Source organism: Chamaea fasciata, unplaced genomic scaffold (genome assembly GCF_029207755.1).
Source record: "Chamaea fasciata isolate MVZ Bird 193981 ecotype frontalis unplaced genomic scaffold, bChaFas1.0.hap1 SCAF_30, whole genome shotgun sequence".
Lineage (NCBI taxonomy): Eukaryota > Metazoa > Chordata > Aves > Passeriformes > Sylviidae > Chamaea > Chamaea fasciata.
The window spans coordinates 4,817,372-4,842,557 of NW_027094115.1; the positions used below are offsets into that span (position 1 = coordinate 4,817,372).

The 25,186-nt window shown below is 54.0% G+C and overlaps 1 protein-coding gene across 1 annotated transcript in view; it reads right to left on the reverse strand.

Moving 5' to 3' along the window:
* The window catches only part of LOC136302840 (lysyl oxidase homolog 2), a 44,773-nt gene that overhangs the window by 5,938 nt on the left and 13,649 nt on the right, over positions 1 to 25,186 (reverse strand). Inside the window, exons 4-12 of the mRNA XM_066206428.1 lie at positions 19,608 to 19,819; positions 12,683 to 12,902; positions 10,919 to 11,102; positions 7,330 to 7,481; positions 6,472 to 6,639; positions 4,417 to 4,582; positions 3,111 to 3,354; positions 1,571 to 1,686; positions 491 to 627 (exon numbers count right to left, since the gene is read on the reverse strand). Of these exons, the coding sequence (XP_066062525.1) occupies positions 491 to 627; positions 1,571 to 1,686; positions 3,111 to 3,354; positions 4,417 to 4,582; positions 6,472 to 6,639; positions 7,330 to 7,481; positions 10,919 to 11,102; positions 12,683 to 12,902; positions 19,608 to 19,819 (1,599 nt within the window). The remainder of the gene's footprint in view (positions 1 to 490; positions 628 to 1,570; positions 1,687 to 3,110; positions 3,355 to 4,416; positions 4,583 to 6,471; positions 6,640 to 7,329; positions 7,482 to 10,918; positions 11,103 to 12,682; positions 12,903 to 19,607; positions 19,820 to 25,186) is intronic.

Sequence of the window (25,186 nt, forward strand, 5' to 3'; positions counted from 1 at the left end):
AACCCCCATTTTCCATTCACACGGCTCAGGCGGAAGCAATTCCTCTCCTTCCCCCTCCTCTCCGCTGCCAGTGGCTGTTTTCAGACCCAGAGAATTCCCCCCCGTGGAGGCCTGGCCCCGAATTCCTACGAAACCTCCACAAACGGCACCGTTTAATCCCCAAAATCCAGGGGATGTTGCTTACAGACAGCTCCAAGGAATGTGACAACACTGTCAACGGCATCAGCTGGGCCGGGCCTGTCCAGGATTAGCTGGACACGGATTTTTTTAAAGACTTTAATCTCCAAACCGTGGTCATGGGCTCTGATTTTTCCCTTGGGAGCGTGTGTTGATTATCCTGGTGGATAATCCTTTCTATCTTCGAGGCATCTGGGGATATAATCCCTTTATAAACAGGAGCTGGAGGTGTCCAATGAGCAAATTTGGTAAATTCTGGATAAAACTGGCGGGGTAAAAGCAGCAGGGGCGTCCCAAAGGCTGTTCGTCCCACCTGGAAGAGGTAATCCCCGGGGGGGACGTCGGTGATGTCGATCCACTGGCAGTCGATGTCGTGCCGATAAACGTCCCAGCAGCCCACGGTGATGCCCTGCTCCCCAAAATTGGCACACTCGTACTGCTTCTGCACATCTGGGGGGGGAGAACGAAGGCAGGAAGTGTAAAATCCGCCGCGGAATTCCCGGAGAATTCCCGGTGGTTCCCCGTGGGCAGTGGTGAGCTCCAGGCGGGGTGTTCTGGGTGAGGTTTAAGGAGGTGCCGCCTCCCAGCCCCAGCGGCTGGAGGTTTCTTTCGGGATTCCTCACCTGGGAGGGAGCAGAAAATGAACAGTTTGGAGTTTGGAGCAGCTCGGGGTTGGGATGGAGGGAGATGAGGGTGGAAAAGAGAATGGGGGACCTGAGGGGTTCCCTTCCATTCCATCATCCATCCATCCTTTATCCATCCGTCCCATCCATCCATCCATCCATCCATCCATCCATCCATCCTTTATCTCACTTCCCCACCCTTTCCCATCCCACCTCCCTTCCATGGTGTCCAAAATTGCTCCAAGTTCCCCTTTTTTCAGTGCTACCTGCACATCCTTCTTCCATCCCTCCATCCTTCCATGGATCCATCCATCCATCCATCCCTCCATGGATCCATCTATCCATCCATCCTCCATCCATCCATCCCTCGATGGATCCATCCATCCCTCCATCCACATCCATCCATCCATCCATCCATCCATCCATCTCTCCATGGATCCATCCATATCCATCCGTCCATCCATCCTCCATCCATCCATCCCTCCATGGATCCATCCATGGATCCATCCATCCATCCATCCATCCATCCTCCATCCATCCTCCATCCATCCCTGGATCCATCCATCCATCCATCCATCCCTCCATGGATCCATCCATCCATCCATCCTCCATCCATCCATCCATCCATCCATCCCTCCATCCATCCATCCCTCCCTATCCATCCACACCAGGTCCCTGGCACCTTCCAGCCCACATCCCGCCATTGGGATCTGTCCCCTGCTTGGGAAGAGGATGAAATTCCCGGGACAGGGGAAGGCTCTGGCACACACCTGCTTCGCACTCGGTGTCCTCCAGGCAGAAGCTGGCCTTGTGTCCCTCGGCCACCTTGGTGCCGTTGAGGTTCAGGAGGTCGTAGTGGGTGAACACCTCCATGCTGTGGTAGTGCCTGTGGGGACACGCAATTATCCCCAGGGGTAATTCATTAATTTCGCTTTAATTACCAGCTCAAGTGGAGCTGCAGGAGTGGGACAGGGAATATTCCCTGGGGATGATGCTCCGTCGCCCATCCTGCTGCCCCCTGGCATTTATTTACACAGAATCCCAGCCTGGTTGGGCGGGGAGGGATTTAAGGATCGTTTTGTTCCATCCCTGTCCATGGCAGGGACGCTTCCTGCTGCCCCAGGTTGCTCCAAGCCCCATCCAACCCGGCCTGGGACATTTATTAAGTCCCTTGCTCCAACTTTTGTGGGATCGCAATGTTTTATATTGGCAGGAAAGGCGAAGAATCCACCAAAAAAATCATCCCTCGGAGCAGCCCCATCATTCCCAGGAACATTCCACACCGGCTGTGCCCAGTCCAGCTCCTGGCTGCTTTCATGAGTTAATTTTTAAGCAGCAGGACGTGAATTTATCAGCAAAACCCAACAGCTGGGGCAGCTTCTCTCACCCTGCTCAGAGCTGGGCTTTCACCCAGGAGACATTTCCTGGATTTAAGCTGGGATGTGCCGGTGTCAGCCCGGCCTGGGGAATGTTCCAGCACTGCTGGGCACAGCAAAAGCCAGGAGAGAGCCCAGAGCCCGTGTTTCGATCCCAGATTAGCAAAGCCAGACCCCAGCAGGGTTTGGGTGACGTTGGACTCGGAGGACGTTGGGGTTTTTTTAAGCCTCACTGCTGGCTCAGCAGAGAGCTGAGCTGAGCTCTAGCCCAGCTGGACTCCACGGGATTTGCAGAGCAGGAATGAGCCGGAATTACCGGATTAAAGCCCAGTTGTGGCTCCACGTGGTCAGGGCTGGGCACAGCAGCGTGGGGGATGCTGATGCAACACCCTGGATTGGAGCCCAGCCTTGGAATCGGGAGCAAATCCAGGGAAACAACTGGAGCGGGACCTGAAACCACTCTGTGCCACCCCAGCTATGGGAGTGGGTATCCCAGCACTAGGAATGGGTGTCCCAGCACTGGGAATGTGTATCCCAGCTTTGGGAATGGGTATCCCAGCTATAGGAATGGGTATTCCAGTATTGGGAATGGGTTCTCCAGCTATGGGAATTCCTATCTCAGCTTGGGGAATGGGTATCCCAGCACTGGGAATGCCTATCCCAGCTATGGGAATGTGTACCCCGGCTTTGGGAATGCCCATCCCAGCCCTGGAACCCTGCCCTGAGACCCAGCAGGGCCCAGCTGCAAAGCTCAGCTCAGAGCGAGGCTCAGACGGTGCCTAACCCAGAACCAGCTGCTCAAGAACCGAACCGAGAAAGAACTCCCAAAACCCAGAGAACATCCCTCACAACCACCAGACCGCGGCACAAAACCCTTTTGTCACCTCCCCACCACAGCAGGGGGGTGACACCGACCCCCTCCTGTGACACCCACCGGTGACAGTCGTGCCACACCCAGGCGTGGCGGCCGTTCTTGGGCCGGAAGTCGGACTGGCCGTTGTTGTGGATCTGCGAGGAGAAGCGCAGCAGGCGCCGGTAGCCCGAGGTCAGCGAGGTGTTGTGGGCAGAGCTGGCCAGGCAGTTCTCCTCCAGGGCACACTGCAGCAGGAACATGGGCCTGTCCTCCAGGTAGGACGTCTGCTCCACCAGCTCGGCGTTCAGCACCAGGTCAGGGGCGGCTGGAGGGAGGGAACGGATGGGTTTGGTGAAATTAAAACACCCCAAGCTAAAAAGTAAAAAAAAAAAAAAAAAAAAATCACTACCGAAGTAAAGAAACTACCTCTAAAAGTACAACGTATAAATACCCTTGTCCCCCAAAAGTAAAGCTAAGAATAAAAAACTCCAAACCAACAAACGAGTGAATCAAGCTGCGAAGATAAAAGTGTCAAAGGTAAATTTAGATTAGCAACGCAAAGGAAGTTGTTCCTAACTCATGATGCCTCAAGTCATCAGAGCAGAAATGCCACCTACAAGTAAACACGGAACCGAAATGTAAACCTGACCACGAACAGAATTTCTGAAGTTATCCATAGGGGTAACACGTACACTGCAATCAAACAAACCCGAAACAGGGTCGTGGGACGGTTTGGGTGGGACGGGGTTTTGAGGATCGGCCGCTTCCAGCCCCAACACCTCCCACTATCCCAGGTTGCTCCAGGCCCTGTCCAGCCTGGCCTTGGATATTTCTAGGGATGGGGCAGCCACAGTTCCCCCGGGAATTCCATCCCAGCCCCTCCTCACTCCCAAAAAGAACAATTTCTCCTGAATATCCAAATTAATCCTGCTCTGAGTCTGAGTGGGAAAAGCCCGGGAGGGAACCATTCACCGTATGGGAATAGTTGACTTTAAATCCCATCCCATGGATCCCATCCCATGGATTTCATCTCATGGATCTCATCCCATGGATCCCATCCCATGGATCCCATCCCATGGATTTCATCTCATGGATCTCATCCCATGGATCCCATCCCATGGACCCCATCCCATGGACCCCATCCCATGGACCCCATCCTGTGGATCTCATCCCATGGATCCCCTCCCGTGGATCTCATCTCATGGATCCCACCCCACCATGGGCAGGGGCAGCCTCCACAATTCCAGCTGGCTCCAAGCTTGGACACTTGGACACCTCCAGAACCTCTCTGGGAGGAAGAACTTCCCGCCCTTCTGACGTATCCGGTTGACCCCATCCCTCCCGCCCCTCTCCTGTGCCCAGGTGGGACAAATCCCGAGTTACTCACTCTCGGAGCAGGACACGCCGGCCCCGAAGCGTCCCCCTCCCCTGGGGCAGGACACGTGCGGCCCGTCGTGGCGGCAGTGGGACAGGGACATCTCCGTCCCCGAGCACTTGACCCCGCTCATCACCACGTCGTCGGCGCCCACCTCCCCGTGCCAGTACCACGTTTCCTGGGTGGGGGAAAAAAAAAAAAAAGGCAGGAAAAGGCGTTTTACACATTCCTTTGGGAATATTTTCCTGCCTAAAAAGTGGACTCTCCCTCCAGGGAAGATCAGGGCAAGACCTCACGTTATCCAGGAGGATTTTGCCGAAGGGAACTCAGGGGAGCAGAAGTTTTGTCACCAAATCCTTAAAAGCCTTAAAGCTCATCCAGTCTCACCCCGGCCATGGGCAGGGACACCTCCCACTGTCCCAGGGTGGCCTTGGGCACTTCCAGGGATCCCGGGGCACCCACAGCTCCTCTGGGAATTCCAGCCCAGCCCCTCCCCACCCTCCCAGAGGAGAATTTATTCCCAGTAATCCACGTAACTCCGGAGTAGGAAGCCATTCTCCCTTGTCCCATCATTCCTGATGAAATCCCCCCTCCTTTCCTCACCCCCCCCCCCCCCCCCAGTTTTACAAACCTCCTGGGAACGACACGGCATCAACACCCAAACCCAAAACTCACCAAACCCCAAAACTTGGGCGAAGAGGAGGCGAGAAAGAACCTAAAAAAACCCCCGATGAGACCCGTCCGTGTCCGAGCTGGGAGCCGTTTCCAGGAAAAGAAACCCCCGGCGTCCCACGGCTCCCGCTGGCCCACGGCGCTTTGGGAAGGCTGGGAGCACACAGGGCTGCCCTGTTCCGCACACTGGGGCTTTATGCTCCCGGAGCTGGGGCAGCATAAGGGCCTTTTCTCTTCCAAATTCCAGCAGCATCAGCTCAGGGGAAAGAAAAAAAAAGCCTTTTCCTTGCCGGACTCTCCGGGCTGTGTCAGGAAAGGCCACATGGCTCAGGGGTGTGGAGATCCTCAGATCCCGGGATTTGATGATGGGAAATCAAGTTGGAGGAAGCAGCAGGAGCAGGGAATGGCTCCAGCAGCGGGTGGGCAGCTCCAGCCTCTTTTCCTGCTGGGTGTCCCAGCTCGGGGTGTCCCCTGAAGACCTGCAGATCCCTCCCCGGCCAGGGAGAACGGCTGGGATCTGCCCACGAGCCCAGGGTGGCAGAGGTCATGGAATGGTTTGGGTTGGAAAGGTCATCCCATGGGCAGGGACACCTTCCACCAACCCAGGCGGCTCCAAGCCCTGTCCAGCCTGGCCTTGGACACTCCCAGGGGTGGGACAGGACTGAGGTGTCATTCCTGGACATTCCTGAGGGTTTGGGGCAGGAGAGGAGCAGGGAATACCAGCAATCCACGCAGCTGGACGCAGCCCCGCTGCTCAGGGCTGCACTGGAGCAACTAAAGCAGCAAATTCCCTTTTTTTTTTTCTTCAGGAGATCTGACACCAGTTTGAACCCGAGCTCTGCATTTCAGGGAGGGACAAGAACCTGCCTGCAGCCAGCAGCCCTGGCTGGGATCGGGGAATGTCGGGAAACCTGAGCTGTGGGAAAACAACGGGGAGCTCAGGGGAGCAGAAGGTTTGTCACCAAACCCTTAAAAACCTTAATGTTTGTCCAGTCCCAGCCTTTACCGTGGGCAGGGACACCTCCCACTGTCCCAGGTTGCTCCAAACCAACCTCGGACACTTCCAGGGATGGGGCAACCACAGCTCCTCTGGGAATTCCATCCCAGGACCTCCCCAGTGTCCCAGGGAAGAGTTTATCCCCAACATTCCATCTAACCCTGCCCTCCGGCAGCGGGAAGCCATTCCCCCTTGTCCCGTCATTCCAGTTCCCGACGGAATTCCCTCAACTTCCCACCACCCACAGCTCCTCCTGCTCCAAATCCCCACCTCCACGAGAGGGGAGACACCTCAAGGTCTTCCCAGCTCAACCCTCGAAGCTCCTTTCGGAACGACCCTTCTCCCTCCTCCTCCTCCCATCCCGAGGCGCTGCCCAGGTGAGGTGGGCGGGGTCTCACCTGGAAGGCGTGGCTGGCGAAGCCCAGCCCCAGCTGCCGGCACACCACCATGGCCTCCACCGTGCCCCAGTTGTGGCTGCACACCGTGCCCCACCTCAGCGTCCCGTTGCGCTCGGCCAGAACCTCCACGCGGCCCTCGTAGGGGTTCCGGCCCCCGCTCAGCCGCAGCTGCAGGACACAGGATGCAGAAATCCATGGAAAACTTCCAAGGGAGAAGGTTTTGTTCCTCAAAATTGTGGAATCATTGGATAGCCCCAGCTGGAAGCGGCCCAACCCTTGTAGGGGTTCTGGCCCCCGCTCAGGCAAAGCTAGAGGACACAGAATACGTAAATCCATGGAAAACTTCCAAGGGAAAGGGCAGCAGGTGGGGGAGAAGATTTTGTTCCCCAAAAATTGTGGAATCATTGGATATCCCCAGCTGGAAGCGACCCAACCCTCCTAGGGGTTGTGGTCCCCGCTCAGGCGAAGCTGCAGGACACAGGACACATAAATCCATGGCAAACTCCCGAGGGAGAAGGTTTTGTTCCCTAAAAATTGTGGAATCATGGATATCCCCAGCTGGAAGTGGCCCAATCCTTGTAGGGGTGGTGGCCCCTCCTCAGCCGAAGCTGCAGGACACAGGACATGTAAATCCATGGAAAACTTCCAAGGGAAAGAGGTAGGGAAGAGGGTTTTGTTCCTCAAAAATTGTGGAATGATTGGATATCTCCAGCTGGAAGCAACCCAACCCTCGCAGGGACACTCGTCCTCATTTTCCCTCCTTTTTTCTCAGGTAAAACCTGAATTAAATCCTCATGGCTTGGCTGAAACGATTCCCGCCCAAAATTCCCTCCCCACCTGGATCCCTCGGCTGCTCACCTGGTTCTGGAAGCCCATGGCTGGCACGTTGCACCTCACTGCAGCGTCTTCCTCGTGGTTGCAGCCCTGGGACTCGGTGTTGAACTTGCAGTCCGTGACCGACTTCTCGAAGCCCGTGCAGTCGATCTCGTTCAGGTGGATGGGACCCATCCCTTGGGGGGGGGGAAAAAAAAATAGGGAAATATGGAAAATAGATGGGAAAAAATGGGGGGAAAAGTTCCTTTTGTGTGGTGAGGGAATGCCCTCGGCAGGTTGTGACCTCCAGCGTTCAAAAACTTGGGAAAAAAAATCTGATTTTTCGTAAAAATAAAACAAAAAATCAGTGAAATTACTGTTAACGATTTCACCATTAAATTTTTTTCCAGTGTTCTCCGCGACTCCAAGCACGGCAAAATCCCAGGAAAAGCCAAGTTTCCACTGTTTCATAACTCCCCAAACTTCAGCAGTAGGGATTCAGAAATTGTGACCCTTTGGCTGGGTCTCGGCGCTGGAATCTGCTCCCAGTCGAGGCCTGGCAGCGCTGACATGGAACTGGGACGTGGACACGTTGGCCGTGAATAAAACATCCACATCTCCTGAATGAGGAGTTCAGGAAAAGGAATCTGGGGCAGCTCGAGGATTCCAGCACTGAGGGAAACAGCAGAGAACCACCGAAATGGGATAATCGGGGTCCTGCCAGGATGAGCAGAAAATCGGAATTTCCGTCAGAAAAACGTGGAGGGGAACGATCCTCCCTCAAAACTCAGCCCCTGCTTCCAGAACTGGTTAGAAAGGGCAACAAGGCAGAGATGCGAATGTTTCGGGTTTAATTTCGCCCACAATTAATTGATGGGGTTTGTGCCCACCCCTCACCCCACAGCTGGACGGGGCGGGAGGACATTCCCGGGGGAGGCTGCCGGGAAATGGGAATCTCGTCCCGGTTTTTTTGGCCTCCCTCTCATTAAAACCCTGTTTGTGGTTCCCATCTGGAGCCGGCAGCGGCCTCCTGGTCGTTCTGCAGCCACCAAAGGGCTGAGGGGGAGGAAAAAAAACCTCAGCTGGAGGGGGAAGCTCCAGGAATGCGGGAGGGAGCTGGGCCGGCATTCCCAGCGTGGCAAAGGCATTCCAGAGGGGTGACAAGGATGACAAAAGATGATAAAGGATGACAAAAAGTGACAAAGGACAAGGGCAGGGCCTCCCTGAGCCACGGAACCCTGGCAGGGCTGCTCTTCCCGGGGAAATTGTGGCACGTGGAGCCAAAACGTGACGAAATGTCAGCAAAATTGTATTTCCTCCCCCGCCACTGCACTAAACCCCCCAGGATGAGGCCTGTCCATCCAACATTTGCGTTCCTCTACCCCTTGGAGTTTAATTCCACCTTCTCCCTCCCAGGATATCGACACATCCGTGAGCTCCGGGCTCAGCGTCTCCTCCCCTTGTGGAAATAAGGGTGAATTCCAGGTGGGATAAATCCTCCTGCCATGCCCTGAGCTCTGTGCTCCCGGTTTGATTTAACTGGGACTCCCAGTTCAGCCCCTGGGAGCTGATTTCAGCCTGTGGGATCCAACCTCCCACAGCCGGGGCGAGGCTGCTCCCTCAGAGCCCCCTCGGAAAAGCCAAATTCCCCGGGGGACGCAGCTGGAACGGGATGAAGTGGGAGCAGGGACACGGCCTTGAGGAGCTTGGAGAGCTCCCTGTGCATCCAGAGCCCAAAAAAAAAATCTCCTTTTCCAACCAAAACCTGCCCCTCTGGCTGCTGCAGGGACGTCACCCATCCCAAGGGACGTCACCCATCCCAAGGGACGTCACCCATCCCAAGGGACGTCACCCATCCCAAGGGACACAAGGACGAGAAGAAGGAAAAAGGGAAAAAAAAAGAAAAAAAGAAAAAAAGGAACAGTGTGGGAATCCAGAGGGAGATTCCAGGCTGTGGGATCCAGGCAGGAACAGCCAGTTCCACGTTCTCCTCCCTCACGTGGCAGCCCCGGGGTGATGAGGATGTTTCCTCCGTCCCGTCAAACGCATCAGCAGATTCCAGCTGACCACAACGAGGGTTCTGGCAAATCCAGGGGCTTTGGTCACGTTTTGAAGCTTCCCAGCCTCTGGACACGCACGTGTTGTTCCCTTCTCCGAGCTGAAGGAATTTCCCTCATTCCCTGATTCTCAAAAGTTCCCCCCATTCCTTGATTTTCAAAATTTCTCCCATTGTTTTATTCTCACAACAAGGATTTGGTGTCTTTTTTTTTTTTTTTAATTATTCTCCCAAGGGTTTGGCGCCTTTTTTTTCGTTTTGGTTATTCCCACAAGGGTTTGGCGTCTTTCATTTTTTTTTTTTTTGTTTGTTTTGGTTATTCTCACAACAAGAGTTTGCTTTAATTCCTTTTTTTCTGTTTATTTGTTATTTTCAGGACAATGATTTGGTTTAATTTTTTAATTTTTTTTTTTGTTATTCTCCCAACGAGGGTTTCCTCTCTTTCCTTTTCTTTTGTATTTCCACCCCAGGAACGAGGTGTGGGAATCACCAGGTGGCTTCAAGTTCGCCTTTGACCACATTTTGGGATTCCAACCAACTCCCAAAGGCAGGAAATCCAAACCCAAACCTGGCTCTGAGCTCTCCAAATGCCCTTCTATTTATAATGAGCTAAATTACTGTCCTGCCCTTAAATTGGAGCGTTTCAAGTCTGACTCCAGGATCTGATTTTTGTGCCAGGAACCTTCTAGTAATGCGTTACACCACGGTGTGGTTCTGGAGAGCTCAAAGGGAAGTTCAGAGCAGCAGATGAGATAATTAGGAATTAATTACCGGAACATCTGCCTGAGCAAAAAGTCAAACTCATCATCCCCAGACTTGGTTTTGTTTTTTTTTTTTCAGGGGATGTTTTTAAGTCACAGAATTCCAGTCTGGCCTCGAGGCTGACTTATTGAGGTGAGGGAAGGAATTACTGGTCCTCAGATTGAACGTCCCGACAAAAATCTGCCGTGAATTACGGAATTGTGGGATGTCCCTGAACTACGGGATGTCCCTGGGGGTGGAACGTTCCTTCGTTCAGGGCAGCAGTGAGAGGAACGAGGGAGATTTGTCTTTATAAACAAATTGTAGATAAAAACGAGCAGGGAGAGAGAAAAGAAACAACGGGAAAGATTCCACCGGTTGGTAAATGGAACGAGGGAGATTTGTCTTTACAAACAAACCGTGAGACTGCTGATAAATAAAACTGGATGCTGGGAGATGGGAAAAAAACAATGACAGGAACCAAAAATTCCAAAGGAATTCCACCGATTGACACAAGGAAAGGACGAAGGGGGGGATTAAACAGAAGGAGTCTGGATTGGGTGATTTGGGGTTAGGTGTGGGGTCTGGATTGGGTGATTTGGGAAGTCTGCACCTCTCCAGCACCTCAGCCAATGTGGAAAGAAAGAAGGAAATCAGGATGAAAAGGAGGATGGGTCCTCCAAAAATTGAAGAGACCCCAGGGAAACACTCCGTGACATCTCCCTTTATTCAAATAAAATTCCAGGGCTCCTCTGTCACTTTTTTGGACACAACCCCCCGGTGTCTGTGGGTGGATTTCACTGCCCCCAGGACACCCTGGAGCCGCCTGGCGCTCACCTTGGCCCAGCCTGGCCCCCGTGATGGCCTCCTTGGCGCTGCCAAAGCCCAGCTCCCGGCACACCACGCTGGCCGACACCAGGTTCCAGTTGTCGTCGCACACCGTGCCCCACTCGCCGTTCTTCAGCACCTCCACCCGGCCTTCCCCCGTGTTGGCTCCTCCCTTCAGCCTCACCAGGGGCTGCTGCAAGGGACAGACACAGGAGGGGTCATTCCTCATGGGCCCTCTCCTCTCCTCTCCTCTCCTCTCCTCTCCTCTCCTCTCCTCTCCTCTCCTCTCCTCTCCTCTCCTCTCCTCTCCTCTCCTCTCCTCTCCTCTCCTCTCCTCTCCTCTCCTCTCCTCTCCTCTCCTCTCCTCTCCTCTCCTCTCCTCTCCTCTCCTCTCCTCTCCTCTCCTCTCCTCTCCTCTCCTCTCCTCTCCTCTCCTCTCCTCTCCTCTCCTCTCCTCTCCTCTCCTCTCCTCTCCTCTCCTCTCCTCTCCTCTCCTCTCCTCTCCTCTCCTCTCCTCTCCTCTCCTCTCCTCTCCTCTCCTCTCCTCTCCTCTCCTCTCCTCTCCTCTCCTCTCCTCTCCTCTCCTCTCCTCTCCTCTCCTCTCCTCTCCTCTCCTCTCCTCTCCTCTCCTCTCCTCTCCTCTCCTCTCCTCTCCTCTCCTCTCCTCTCCTCTCCTCTCCTCTCCTCTCCTCTCCTCTCCTCTCCTCTCCTCTCCTCTCCTCTCCTCTCCTCTCCTCTCCTCTCCTCTCCTCTCCTCTCCTCTCCTCTCCTCTCCTCTCCTCTCCTCTCCTCTCCTCTCCTCTCCTCTCCTCTCCTCTCCTCTCCTCTCCTCTCCTCTCCTCTCCTCTCCTCTCCTCTCCTCTCCTCTCCTCTCCTCTCCTCTCCTCTCCTCTCCTCTCCTCTCCTCTCCTCTCCTCTCCTCTCCTCTCCTCTCCTCTCCTCTCCTCTCCTCAGATTTCCAATCTTCCCTGGGTGTTTTCCCAGTCTCCCCTCAGGGCATTTCCCCGCCGAGGCAGAGGAAACACCGGCAGACTTCCACAGGGAAATTCCAGCAGAATTCCAGCGCGTGTGGAGCAGCCCGGCCCCGGGCACGGGTTCAGCTGGCTCCGGCAGGAACGTGACCCGGGGATTCCCTCTCTCCTGGCTCCCAGCTGTGCCAGCTGCCGTGGGAACCGCTCTCCCACCCTTTGGAGGAGGGAGATGGAGGAAAGGAGCTGGAATTCTGGAGGGTGGGAGCTCGGCTGGGCGTGCGGGGAGAGGGGGATTGCAGAGGGGACATTGTGGGAGTTGGTGAACGCTCACACTCCCCCAGGGATTTCCTGCTCTACTTGGCAGCTGGATGGGATTTTGGGAAGGAATTCCTGGCTGTGAGGGCGTGGAGGGGCTGGGATGAAATTCCCAGATTTTCTGTGGCTGCCCCTGGATCCCTGGAAGTGCCCAAGGCCAGGCTGGAGCCACCTGATCTATGGAAAATCCCATGGTGGGACTGGATGGGCTTTGAGGTCCCTCAAACCCAAACCATTCCAAGATTCCAGGTGCAGGTTTCAGTGGGATTTTGGGACAAAATATTGGGAGGGTGGCTGGGCTGGAATTCCCAGAGGCTCTGTGGCTGCCCCTGGATCCCTGGGAGCGTCCAAGGCCAGGCTGGGATAACCTGGAACAGCGGCAGGCGTCCTCCGTCTCCTTCCCGGACACAAACCTCCACCGTTTTCGGATGGATTTCCCCAACACCGCCAAGAAAAGATGGCAAACCCGTCCCGTCCCCCCGCTCACCTCCTGCCTGAAGGCTTTTCGGAAGCCGCTGTGGCCGCTGGGGGCGAAGGCGCGGCCGGGGACGCAGCTGACCACGGCCGGCATCCCGCTCCCGCAGCTCCCGTTCTTCCCGGCGCCCGCCAGCTGCGCGCCCAGTTTGCAGCTGGAAATGTGCGCCTCGTTCCCGCTGCAGTCCATGGAGTAAGGCCAGTAGTGCTGCTTCCTTCGGCTGGCGAACATCCTGGAAAGGAGGTCCGAGGGGAAAAGGGGGCGGGGGGGGGAAGTTGGAGATCCGTGAAAAAAGAAACAACAAAAAAAAACCAACCAACCAATCAACCAATAACAAAAACAGACAAAAAAACAAACCCAAACCCCCTTAATTCCAAACGGAAAACTGGGCTGGAGAATTCCCCAAAACAACCTTAATTCCAAATGGAAAACCGGGCTGGAGAACTCCCCAAAACAACCTTAATTCCAAATGGAAAACCGGGCTGGAGAACCCCCAAAACAACCTTAATTCCAAATGGAAAACCGGGCTGGAGAACTCCCCAAAACAACCTTAATTCCAAATGGAAAACCGGGCTGGAGAACCCCCCAAAAAACTTTAATTCCAAACGGAAAACTGGGCTGGAGAACCCCCCAAAAAAACCCTTAATTCCAAATGGAAAACAGGGCTGGAGAACCCCCAAAACAACCTCAATTCCAAATGGAAACCAGGGCTGGAGAACCCCCCAAAATCCCTCCTTCCTTTTGCCATCAGCTGGGATTGGGAACAATCCAAATCCTCTCCGAGTCCGTGTTAACAACCCGGGAGCGATTTCCGAGAGCACGAGCAGCTCCCGCTGCCGACTCGTTCCCAGCAGAGCAGCTCGGCCGGCAGCAGCTCCTGCTCCCAAAATCCCTGGAGCTGCTCCAGGCGCTCCTCAGGAGGAAGGGGCACGTGTGAGGAACTGGGAAGGGAAGGAATCCTAATCCAGAGCTCCATCCTAACTGGGAAGGGAAGGAATTCACCTCCATCCTAACTGGGAAAGGAAGGAATTCAGCTCCATCCTAACTGGGAAAGGAAGGAATCCAGCTCCATCCTAACTGGGAGGCTGCTGGAGCAGAAGGGAATGGAAATATGGGTCATGTCAGCCTCAAAAAAAGGAGTTAAAAGCTCAGGGAAGGCTCAGGGGAGCCCGAGCCCTGCTGGGATCTCCACGTGGCTCCGTGTGATCCCGGTGCTGCTCCTCATTCCAGGAATCTCTGCCACGCAGGGCTGGGATCCAGGGATGAGCTGTGATAAATGGCACAGCGAGCTGGGCGGGATTTTGGGGAGGAAAAGCGGCAGTTTGGGCACACTGATCTGGGTGGAATTTTGGGGAGGAAAAGCAGTGATTTGGGCACACTGATCTGGGTGGAATTTTGGGGAGGAAAAGCAGTGATTTGGGCACACTGATCTGGGTGGAATTTTGGGGAGGAAAAGCAGTGATTTGGGCACACTGATCTGGCTGGAATTTTGGGGAGGAAAAGCAGTGATTTGGGCACACTGATCTGGGTGGAATTTTGGGGAGGAAAAGCAGTGATTTGGGCACACTGATCTGGATGGAATTTTGGGGAGGAAAAGCAGTGATTTGGTGCAGCACAGAGAGCCTGGGCAGCAGTTGGAGAGGGGCAAAGAACCTTTTTATCCCTGAGGGGGTTTTTGGGAACTCCACCGGGCAGGTTTTCCCAGGTTTTCCCTTTAGGATTTGGACGTTGCAGGGTCAGGGATGTTTGAGGGGACGCTTTCCTCCTCTGCTCACGGAGCTCTGCTGCCCAGCTCAGCATTTCTCCATCTCTCCTGGCTCCCAGCCTCTCCCTAATCCTTCCTGGAAGCCGATCTGGCCGGGCTGAGGCTGGGGATGGATCCGGGCGGGCTGGAGGGGGAGCTGTGAGCTCTGATTGCATCCCACGATGCTGGAAAAGGACGGAGCAGGGCTGGGATCCATCCCAGGGAACAGCGGCACGACCTTGCCTGGGTTGGGGGGCAAAAGTGGCCGCCAGAACCCACCCCCGGCACAGCTGGCCTGTCAGGGAGCCCCTGAACAGAGAGAAAAAGGGATGGGAAAAGAGGAATAGAGTTAAAAGTTAAAAAAATGAACCCAGGGAGGATGAAAAACAAAGCAGCCTCTTCCCAGCTGTGCTGAGGACAGAAGGGAAGATCCGAAGGAGAATTTTCCTCCTTTACAGACAAGTCCAGACTGTTCCATGAGCTCCAGAGCAGACAAGATAGAGCTAAAATTTTCAAATTTAAACCCAAGGAGGACGAAATCCAAAGCAGCCACTTCCCAGCTGTGCTGAGGGAAGAAGAGAGGACCTGAAGGAGAATTTTCCTCCCTCACAGACAGGCCCAGAGAGCTCCACGCGCTCCAGAGCAGACAAGAACCAGGCTGGCTCAGGGCAGGAGGGATGGGGATGCCTCAGAATAGCAAACAATGACCTCATCCTGGAAATTTCATGAGGCAGCAACATCTGGACGGAATTAACAGCCCTCGGGAGGCTGGGGAGAAATCAAACCCCGCCTCGTGTCCCCAGACTGAATCGGTGTCAATAAAACAAGAGCAGAATTCAGCTGATCTTTGCAGGCAGAACCTCGGGGCTCTGCTGGTGTTGCTTTTTTTTTTTTTTTTTTGACACAAAAGGTCCAGCTGGGAGCACTGGGAGCCCAGGGTGACGCTGCTCAGGTCAGAGGTGGGGAAGAGCAATTCCTGCTGGGAGACTCCGGCCAGCTCCGGGTCAGGCTGGAATTCAAACCATTTCTGCTGGTGAGGAGAGAGGGATTTTCATCCCAGGGAAGCTTTGAACAAAGCACAGGCAGAGCCAAGGGCTGAGGGGTTGGTTAAGGAGCACTCAGGATATTCCACATTTCCACGACTTGGGGAGCAGAGGAAAACATCACTGCACACAAACTCGAGGAAAATTCACCCAAATCCCACTGAGCAGAGGCTGAAAAATTCCCCCAAATCCCACCGAGCAGAGGCTGAAAAATCCACCCAAATCCCACCGAGCAGAGGCTGAAAAATCCACCCAAATCCCACCGAGCAGAGGCTGAAAAATTCCCCCAAATCCCACCGAGCAGAGGCTGAAAAATTCACCCAAATCCCACTGAGCAGAGGCTGAAAAATCCACCCAAATCCCACTGAGCAGAGGTTGAAAAATTCACCCAAATCCCACCGAGCAGAGGCTGAAAAATCCACCCAAATCCCACCGAGCAGAGGCTGAAAAATTCACCCAAATCCCACCGAGCAGAGGCTGAAAAATTCACCCAAATTCCACCGAGCTCCTCCTCGGGACTCTGAGCAGAGGTTTCAACCCTCCAAATTTAGGAATTCAGGGAATTCCTGAAATTATCAAGGTGTTGCCTTCAGCCGTTTCAACCCTCCAAATTTAGGAATTCAGGGAATTCCTGAAATTATCAAGGTGTTGCCTTCAGCCTCAGGGAGGAGGGAGGAAACCAGAACCTTCAGATCCCAAATTTTCCAGGGAAAAACAGCCCAGGAGAGTTCCTAACACAAATATTGAGGCGATGAGCTGCCCAGCCCCTCTGACCGGGTTCATAACGGAGTCAAACTGGGTTAAACTGGGAGTCGCTGTTTGATCCTGGAGCCGTTTCTTTGTCAAGTCACAAAGGCTTCGAGGAGGCATCAGCTCCGTCTCCGTGATCCCCGATTTCTCCTCTCTCCATCAGCAAAATCCATTAAATTCTGCTCTTCCCAGCCAGAGCAGGAGCTGGGAGGAGCAGTTACAGCAGCTCCCGCATAAAACCCACCGCGAGGAACGAACAAGAGCGGGGCCTGAGCTTTGGATTTGTTTCATTTCCGAACATCAATCGTCGCTGTCAGCTCCAGGGGCTGAGTTCCAGCCAGGAATCAACCCCTGGCAGCGGGACAAGGATGAACTCAGTTGTTTTCTTTCGGGCAAGATCCATCTGCGGATCGTTTCACCTCCCGGCATCGTGCGGGAGCCGGGACTGGGGGCACTGGGATGGGGGGATGTGCCTGATCCCTTGGCCAGCAGAAACCCGATCCCGGCTTTTCTGGGAGCGGGAGCAGGAGCAGGGAAGGATCTGCTCCAGGGAGAAGAGGATTCCCAAATTAAAAGGAGGACTGAGGAGAAAGGACTTTTCTGTGGTTCACATGCACAGGGAGAAGGGGTTTGGGATGAGCTTTTCCCTCTCCAAAACAACCTCCAAAACAAGAATCCTGGGAATCCTGCAGACAGAATCCCAGCTGGTTCTCTATTCCTGATTTTCCCTCCGTGGCTTTGGGCTGTTCCAAGGATCTCTCCAGCAGATCGGAATCTTGTTAAGGAGAGAAATGAAATGTGGCCAGATTGATCCAGCAGGAATGCTCAGAAACAGCAATTCCACAGGAATGAGCTTTTCCCTCTCCAAAACAATCCGTGTGGGACAAGAATCCTGGGAATCCTGCAGAGAGAGTCCCAGTGGGTTCTTTATTCCTGATTTTCCCTCTGTGACTCTGGGCTGCTCCGAGGACCTCTCCTGTGGACCAGGATCTTGTTAACGAGAGAAACAAAACGTGATCCAGCAGGAATGCTCAGAAACAGCAATTCCACAGGAATGAGCTTTTCCCTCTCCAAAACAATCCGTGTGGGACAAGCATCTCCCTGGGAATCCTGCAGGCAGAATCCCAGCGGGTTCTCTATTCCTGATTTTCCCTCCGTGGCTTTGGGCTGTTCCAAGGATCTCTCCAGCAGATCAGGATCTTGTTAACGAGACAAACGACACCAGGAATTCCAGCAGGAATGCTCGGAATCAGCGATTTCCAAGAAACGGAATTTCAAAGGATGAGCTTGTCCCTCTCCACGCGGGACACGGCCCGGGTGAGAAGGTGCCACTGGCCAAGCCCAGAGCCTTGACCACAAATCCAGGGTCATTCCCAGCCCAGGACTGGGAGCTCTCCCAGTAACACCAGCTGAACACGAGACAAACCCGTGCAGCTGCCAGAGCTTTACCAGCCTCTCCCAGCCAATAAAACGCCGTCCCCAGTTCGGTTTTCCCCCCGACCCGGGATAATGTTTGGCGTGTTTTCCGAAATATTTGTGGGTGCTGGAGCCCAGCAAGGCCGAGAACAAGGAGAGGGGGGAAGTCTGGGGGCACTGAGGTTTTCCAGCAGCAGAGATCTCCTGGGCTGGGATTTTGGGAATGCTTCGTGTTCCTAATTCCAGCTCGATTCAACGGGATTTTCAGCAGTGCTGAGCTGCTGCTGAGCAACCTCCCGTCAGTTTTTCCATTTCCCTGAGTCCAAGGGACAGGACAGCTCCTGAGCACCCTTTTTTATTGGAGGCAGATGGCTCCAGATGCTGCAGTTCATGCTTGTCTTGGAAAGGCCACAGCTGGAAGCAGGAAAAACCTACTTTGTCTGCCTGGAGGTGATTTATTCCCCGCTCCTGCAGGGGGTGGGAATCTCAGGGATGGGTTGGAGGGAAATGTGCTGCGCTGGAGGGAGCAAATCCTCCTCAAACTGATGTCCAGGGCGATGAATTCCCTGCTCATCTCTCCTGCAGGCAGAATTCCCAGTGGGTTCTTTATTCCTGATTTTCCCTCTGTGGCTTTGGGCTGTTCCAGGGACCTCTCCAGCAGCTCAGGATCTTGTTAATGAGAGAAACGGAACGTGGCCAGGCTGATCCAGAGGGAATGTTCAGAAACAGCAATTCCAGAGGCCAGAAGGAGCAGGCAGGAAAACCACGGCTCCCCCCCCTGAAGCCGCTTTCCCCCTCCCCAGCTCAGGGAGCAGCAGAGGAACCAGACAGAATTTCAATTTAAACTCTTTTACATCTGCTTTAGGGTGGGTTTTGGTTTTTTTTTCCCCTAGGGAACAGTGTGGGAAGAGCCCGGGCTGGTGACTAAAAGCAAACAGAAGAAATGACAAGGAAAAAAAAAAAGTCCAGAGCTGCCGGAACAGGAGAGGCAGCCTGAAGCTCTCTGGAAAACACAGTGTTCTCCCTGCAAATCACTGCTTCCTTCCTTCGTTGTAAAGGAATCCGCAAACCCAGGGAGGGAAAGCAGCACGGAATCTGTGTGAGAATTTACGAAAATTATCACACATCGATTTTAGTTTAGGACAGGTCCAACACTTCTGTGGAGAGCTTGTGTTTCGGCCAGGTTGGCTGAAAAAAGTAGAATATTGGCTAAACTGGCTAAAAGGAGAATAAAATGCAGTGGGAATGCTGAGAGACAGACATGGGGGACACGGGATACGGGACATGGAATAGGGAACACGGAGTGGGGGACATGGAATAGGAGACACGGAATGGGGACACGGGATGGGGGACACAGGATGGGGGACATGGAATGGGGACACGGGATGGGGGACACGGAGTGGGGGACACGGAGTGGGGGACACGGAATGGGGACTCAGGATGGGGGACACAGGATGGGGGACACAGGATGGGAACACAGAATGGGGACACGGAATGGGGACACGGGATGGGGGACACGGGATGGGGGACACGGGATGGGGGACACGGGATGGGGGACACGGGATGGGGGACACGGGATGGGGACACAGGATGGGGGACACGGGATGGGGACACGGGATGGGGGACACGGGATGGGGGACACGGGATGGGGGACACGGGATGGGGGACACGGGATGGGGGACACGGGATGGGGCCACGGGATGGGGCCACGGGATGGGGGACACGGAATGGGGCCACGGGATGGGGGACACGGGATGGGGGACACGGGATGGGGGACACGGGATGGGGGACACGGGATGGGGGACACGGGATAGGGGTGCTGCTGTGAAGATGCCACCACCTCTGCCTGGGACGCGGGGACTCTGCTGTCACCAGCTGTCCCACCTCTGCCCTCACGGGGCTGACTTGGCCAGGCAATAAATCCCTTCACTTCAACACCCGCCGTCGCCTTGTGTCAGGAGGAGAACCCCGGCCCGGCCCTTACTTGTAGACGTTGGCGTTGTATTTCCTCTCGCTGGGGAAGCCGAACATCCCGCAGACCACGCGGGAGTTCTTCATGGTCCAGTGCTTGTCACAGATCTGCTTCCAGCTGCCCTCGTCCTTCACCTCCACGTAGCCCTCGGTGACGGGGACGCGCTTGCGGTAGGTGGCCAGGATGGCGCGGATGCGGATGTCCTCCACCTGGATGTTCATATTCTGGGGGAGGGAAAGGAGACGGGAACATGGGGACGGTGCTGGAGCGGAGGGAAAAGGGGGTTTGGAAATTCCGGCTGGGATCACAGATCAATTGCGGTCAAGTCCTGTGGGTGGAAAATAACTGGGAATGGTGCTGGGATGTAGGGAAACGGGGTTTGGAAATCCCAGGTGGGATCACAGACCAGTTGTGGTCAAGATCTGTAGGTGGAAAATAATTGGGAATGGTGCTGGATAGTAGGGAAATGGGTTTTGGAAATCCGAGGTGGGATCACAATCCAATTGTGATCAAGTTGTGTAGGTGGAAAATAATTGGGAATGAAGCTGGATCATAGGGAAACGGGGTTTGGAAATTCCAGGCGGGATCGCAGAACAACTGTGATCAAATTTTGTGGGAGGAAAATAAATGGGAATGCTGCTGGGTTGTAGGGAAACGGGCTGTGAGCTTCCAGGTGGGATCACAACCCAACTGTGGTCAAGTCCTGTGAGCGGAAAATAAACAGGAACGGTGCTGGCTTGTAGGGAAATGAGCATTGGAAATTCCAGGCGGGATCACAGCCCAGCTGTGGTCAGGTAGGGCGGGCAGGACGAGGCGTTGAGGAAGGGACAGGGCAGGGAGGCAGAGGAGTCACAGGACAAGAGGGGTTCAGACTTCCAGAGGGCAGGCCTAGGTGGGATACCGGGGAAAATTCTTCCCTGTGAATTCCCAGAGCAGCTGTGGCCGCCCCTGGATCCCTGGCAGTGCCCAAGGCCAGGCTGGGATAACCTGGGACAGTGGGACGTGTCCCTGCCCACGGCAGGGGTGGGATGAGATGATTCTAAAGCTCCTTTCCAACCCAAACCTTTCCGGGATTTTGTGAGACAAACCTTTCCACCCCGTGTAGATCCATCCTCTGGAAGAGGATTCTTTTCCTCATTAAAAAGAAAATTTTTAAAAAAGCTCTAATTTAGTTTATAAGTAGCCCTGTAACAAATCCTCCTTGTCGCTTCAGTTCCAAGCGCTGTTTTCACCTCAACCCCGTCCCTGCTCCCGTGGAAATAAAACAAAGCTCAGCTTTGTTCAGGCCAACCTCAAGCACAGAATGGTCGAGCCGGGAGCCCCGGCGGGGCAGGACTTGGGGGTTTCCATCCAGAGCCGTGATTTCAGGCGGAATTTGGGATTCCGACGTGCTGACAGCAGCGTTCCTCCGGCTCCTCCTCCGCCACCTGAGTCAGGGCAGCGGAATGGATTTCACATGTGGGACCTACGGGAGGACACGGACCAGCCCTGCAAGATTCCAGGGGCGAATCCTGGCTGGAAAAGGTTCCTTGAGGACACAAACCAACCCTGCAGAGCCCCCAGGGACAAATCCTGGCTGGAAAAGATTCCCTGAGGTCACAGATCAGCCCTGCTGGACTCTGGGGATAAATCCTGGCTCGAGGGGGCAAATCCAGGCTGGAAAAGGTTCCTTGAGGACACAAATCAGTCCTGCAGGTCTCCAGGAGCAAATCCTGGCTGGAAGGGGCAAATTTTGGATGGAAAAGGTTCCCTGAGAGCACAAGCCAGTCCTGCAGAGCCTCAGGGGCAAATCCTGGCTGGAAAAATATCCCTGAGGACACAAATCAGCCCTGCAGAGCCTCAGGGGCAAATCCTGGCTGGAAAAGATCCCTGAGGACACAAATCCTGTCTGGAGGGGGTAAATCCTGGCTGGAAAGGATCCCTGAGGACACAAATCAACCCTGAAGGTCTCCAGGGGCAAATCCAGGCTGGAAATGATTCCCTGAGGACAAAAACCAACCCTGCAGAACCTCAGGAGCAAATCCCGGCTGGGAAAGATTCCTTGAGGGCGAAACCCAACCCTGCAGAGCTCAAGGGATAAATCGTGGCTGGAGGGGGCAAATCCTGGCTGGAAAAAAAGATCCCAGAAGGCACAAACCAACCCCGCAGACCCTCGGGGCAAATCCTGGCTGAGAAAAAAAAAATCCGCTGTGTGGGGCGGTTACAAAAGAGCTTCTGAAAAAAAAATAAAAATAAAAATGAACCGGGATGAATTCCCTTCCAGGAGCCCTCTCCTCGTCGGTTCTGTGCAAACCCACGTGGTGCTGCCCGGGGCTTACATCAGAGCTGAGGAATCCTCGGGTTCAGCCGCTCGGAAAAGGAAAATAAAATTCGCCCGGAGCTCTGCGGTCAGGGCTCGCAGGAGATCAGGGCAGGACCTGCCGGGTCCTGCAAGTCCCCGTGGCTCGGCCGCTCTCCAGATGCTTTTCCCGGTGCTGGTGCAGCAAAAAAACCAAAAAAAACCCCAGAAAAGGGCAGAGAAAAAGTTGGTTTTTTGTGTTTTTTTTTTTCCTCCCACAGCGCGCACAGAAAAGAGAGGGATTGTTAGGAGAAAAGGGGTTGAAATTGAGGGGAAAAGCTTCTTTTCCCCCCCCCCCCCCCCATAATAATGTTTAAATTGTGGGGGAATCTGCTTCCCCTGCGATTTTAATAGGCTCAGTCGAGGAAACTCTGCCTCTTCCAGCCCGTCCCTGTGAGAGCAACGACAGATTTGTCCTCACAAACAAACTCTGGCTCTGCCGGGGGGTGAAACCAGCACCGAGGGATTAAAAAAATAACGACGGGAAGGATCCCACCGAAGGCCGGATGGAAAAGGAGATATTTGCCTCTACAAAGGAACTGTGGGTGGGCTGATAAATGGAATTGGATATTGGAAGGTGAAAGGAACAACGGGGAAAACCCAGAAATTCCCTGAGAATTGAAAATTAAACGGGGGGTTGCGCGTTAAAGGGGAATTTTAGGGTTCGGGCACTCGGGGCGGTCTGTAACTCTCAAGTGCCTCAGCCAGTGGGGAAAGAGAGAGGGAAATGGGAAATTGGGATAAACAGGAGGCTGAATCCTCCAACATTTGAGAGGGAAACGCCCCGTGGCCTCTCCCTTTGTTGGAATAAAGCCAAAGGACTCCTCTGAATCCTTTTTGGACACAAACCTCTGGCCTTTGTGGGTTATTTTTCCTGACACTGAGGGGAGAGCACTGAGCAGAGGGACAAAACCCATCCCTGCTGCATTCCTGCCCCTTCCAGGCATCCCCACCTCACGGATTTTCCCAGCCAGAGGGTGGATTTGAATGTCCCAAAGCCCTGGATGGATCAGGGAAATGCCTGGCTGGGATTCCTGGTATCAGAGAAATAAAAAAAATAAATAAAATTTTTAAAAAAGAGCTGAGAAGGAGAAAAGTCGCAAGGATGCAAAATTGAAATTAAAAAAACCCTTGAAAGATGGGAAGCTTGGGAATGCTGGGAGGTGCTCCGGGACTTGCCTGTTATTGTTGCGATTATTTCTGCAGCTTAACAAATCAAAAGGAGTTGTTCCAGCTGTTTCCAGAAGAGCTCTGAGCACAGCGGGAGAGGGATATCCACGACTCCAGAACTCGAGATCCCGGAATTTCCCACTCCAGCACTTGAAATTCCTGTATTTCCCACTCCAGAACTCGAGACCCCTGAATTTCCCACTCCAACACTCGAGATCCGAGAATTTCCTAGCCCAGAACTCAAAATCTCTTCATTTCCCACTCCAGCACTTGAAATTCCTGAATTTCCCACTCCAACACTCGAGATCCCAGAATTCCCCACTCCAAGACTCAAAATCCCTGTATTTCCCACTTCCAGTCTGGGCATCCGGACATTTCCTCCCCCTCTGACTGACTGGGCCGGGTCCTTGCTGTTGGGTTTTTTTTTTCCTCACAGCAGTGAAAAATGAGGTGCAAGCGGAATTTCTTGCTCTTGGATTTGGGAAAGCATTCCCGGGGCCAAAGTGCCACCTCAGGCTCTGGACAGAACTCTCCCATCTCATTCCTCTCCCCCGGAGATGCTGACTCAGGCACGAAAAGAAACCCTGCTCCAACCTGGGATTCTGTTCAGCGCTTCCAACTCTTTTGTCATCATCTTTTTTTTTTCTTTTTCCTTCCTGGCCTGTGTTTGCCAAGAGGGATGAAACAAAAAATGAGCAAAGCAGCGAAAAAGAAAATGAGGCAACGTTTCATTCCTGGAGGGAATTCGTTTCCTGATGGCTCCAGCAGACCACAGTGAGTTTGTCAGGATCTGTCTGGGAGCAAAACCGACCCAAACCCCGTCCCCTTTTCCCTCCCAGGGCTGGTTCGGAGCACGGAATTTTGGAAATTTATCTGGGAGCAAAACCAACCTCAATCCTGTTCCCTTTTCCCTCCCAGGGCTGGTTTAGAGCTCTGGAGCTCAGGGAAATTTTGTCTGGGAGCAAAACCAACCCAAATCCTGTTCCCTTTTCCCTCTCAGGGCTGGTTTAGGGCAGGGAATTTTGTCTGGGAGCAAAACCAACCCCAATCCCGTCCCCTTTTCCCTCCCAGGGCTGGTTCAGGGCAGGGAATTTCTGATGGAGCAACCCGAGGGTTTGCTCCGGCTCTGAACAAAGAGCAAAACCTCAGAGGGGAATTGCAGAGCTCGGCTTTATATTGGGAAACTCGAGAACAAAGGACCAGGATCAGCACACTGAGGGTTCTCCAGGCTGCCAGGAGCCTTTTTTTTTCTTCCTTCCCAATAATTCTTTGGGATTGGAACGGTTCCCTTTGGCCGCGGGGGTTTTGTTACACCGGGGCTGCTCAATAACGCAAACCTGGGCAGAAATCCTCCGGCAGCAGCCAGGCTGATGGTGAAAACAGAGCCCGGAGAAAAAACGGGAGCAAACAGCACCTGATGGATAAAGCAGATCCCTGAAATCCCTCTCTCCGTGCTCCGTGGATACGTGGAGAGTGATCCCACAACGAGGAAAACTCTGGGATGGAGGGAAAGCTGAGCCCTGAACCCTAAACCATGACGTGTCCTCGGCAGGCGAAGCTGGGATGGAGATTTGGGATAAGGGAGGGAGGGGGACAGGGTGGGGGGAATGGTTTGGAATAAAACGGGGCAGGGTTAGGTGGGATATTGGGAAGGAATTCCTGGCTGGGCTGGAATTCCCAGAGGAGCTTGTGGCTGCCCCTGGATCCCTGGAAGTGCCCAAGGAGAGGTTGGATCACCCTGGGTTCATGGGAGAAGTCCCTGGGGCTGGGATTGAAATTCCCATCCCACCCAAACCAGGATTCCACGATCTCAGCTGGCACTTCCAGCATCCAACAGCACAAATTAATAATAATATTTTAAAAAACCCCCCAAAACCGAGCGGAAAACATGTGAAACTCTTGCACTCCGGGCCGCATTTCCCTTTCCTTTGGCAGGGCCCTGAGGATGCTCAGGGATCAATCCTCCCAGCCAGGAATTCCTTCCCAGTATCCCACCTAACTCTGCTCCTTTTTATTCCAAGCCATTCCCCCCATCCTGTCCCTTCCTCCCTTATCCCAAATCTCCATCCCAGCTTTGCCTCCC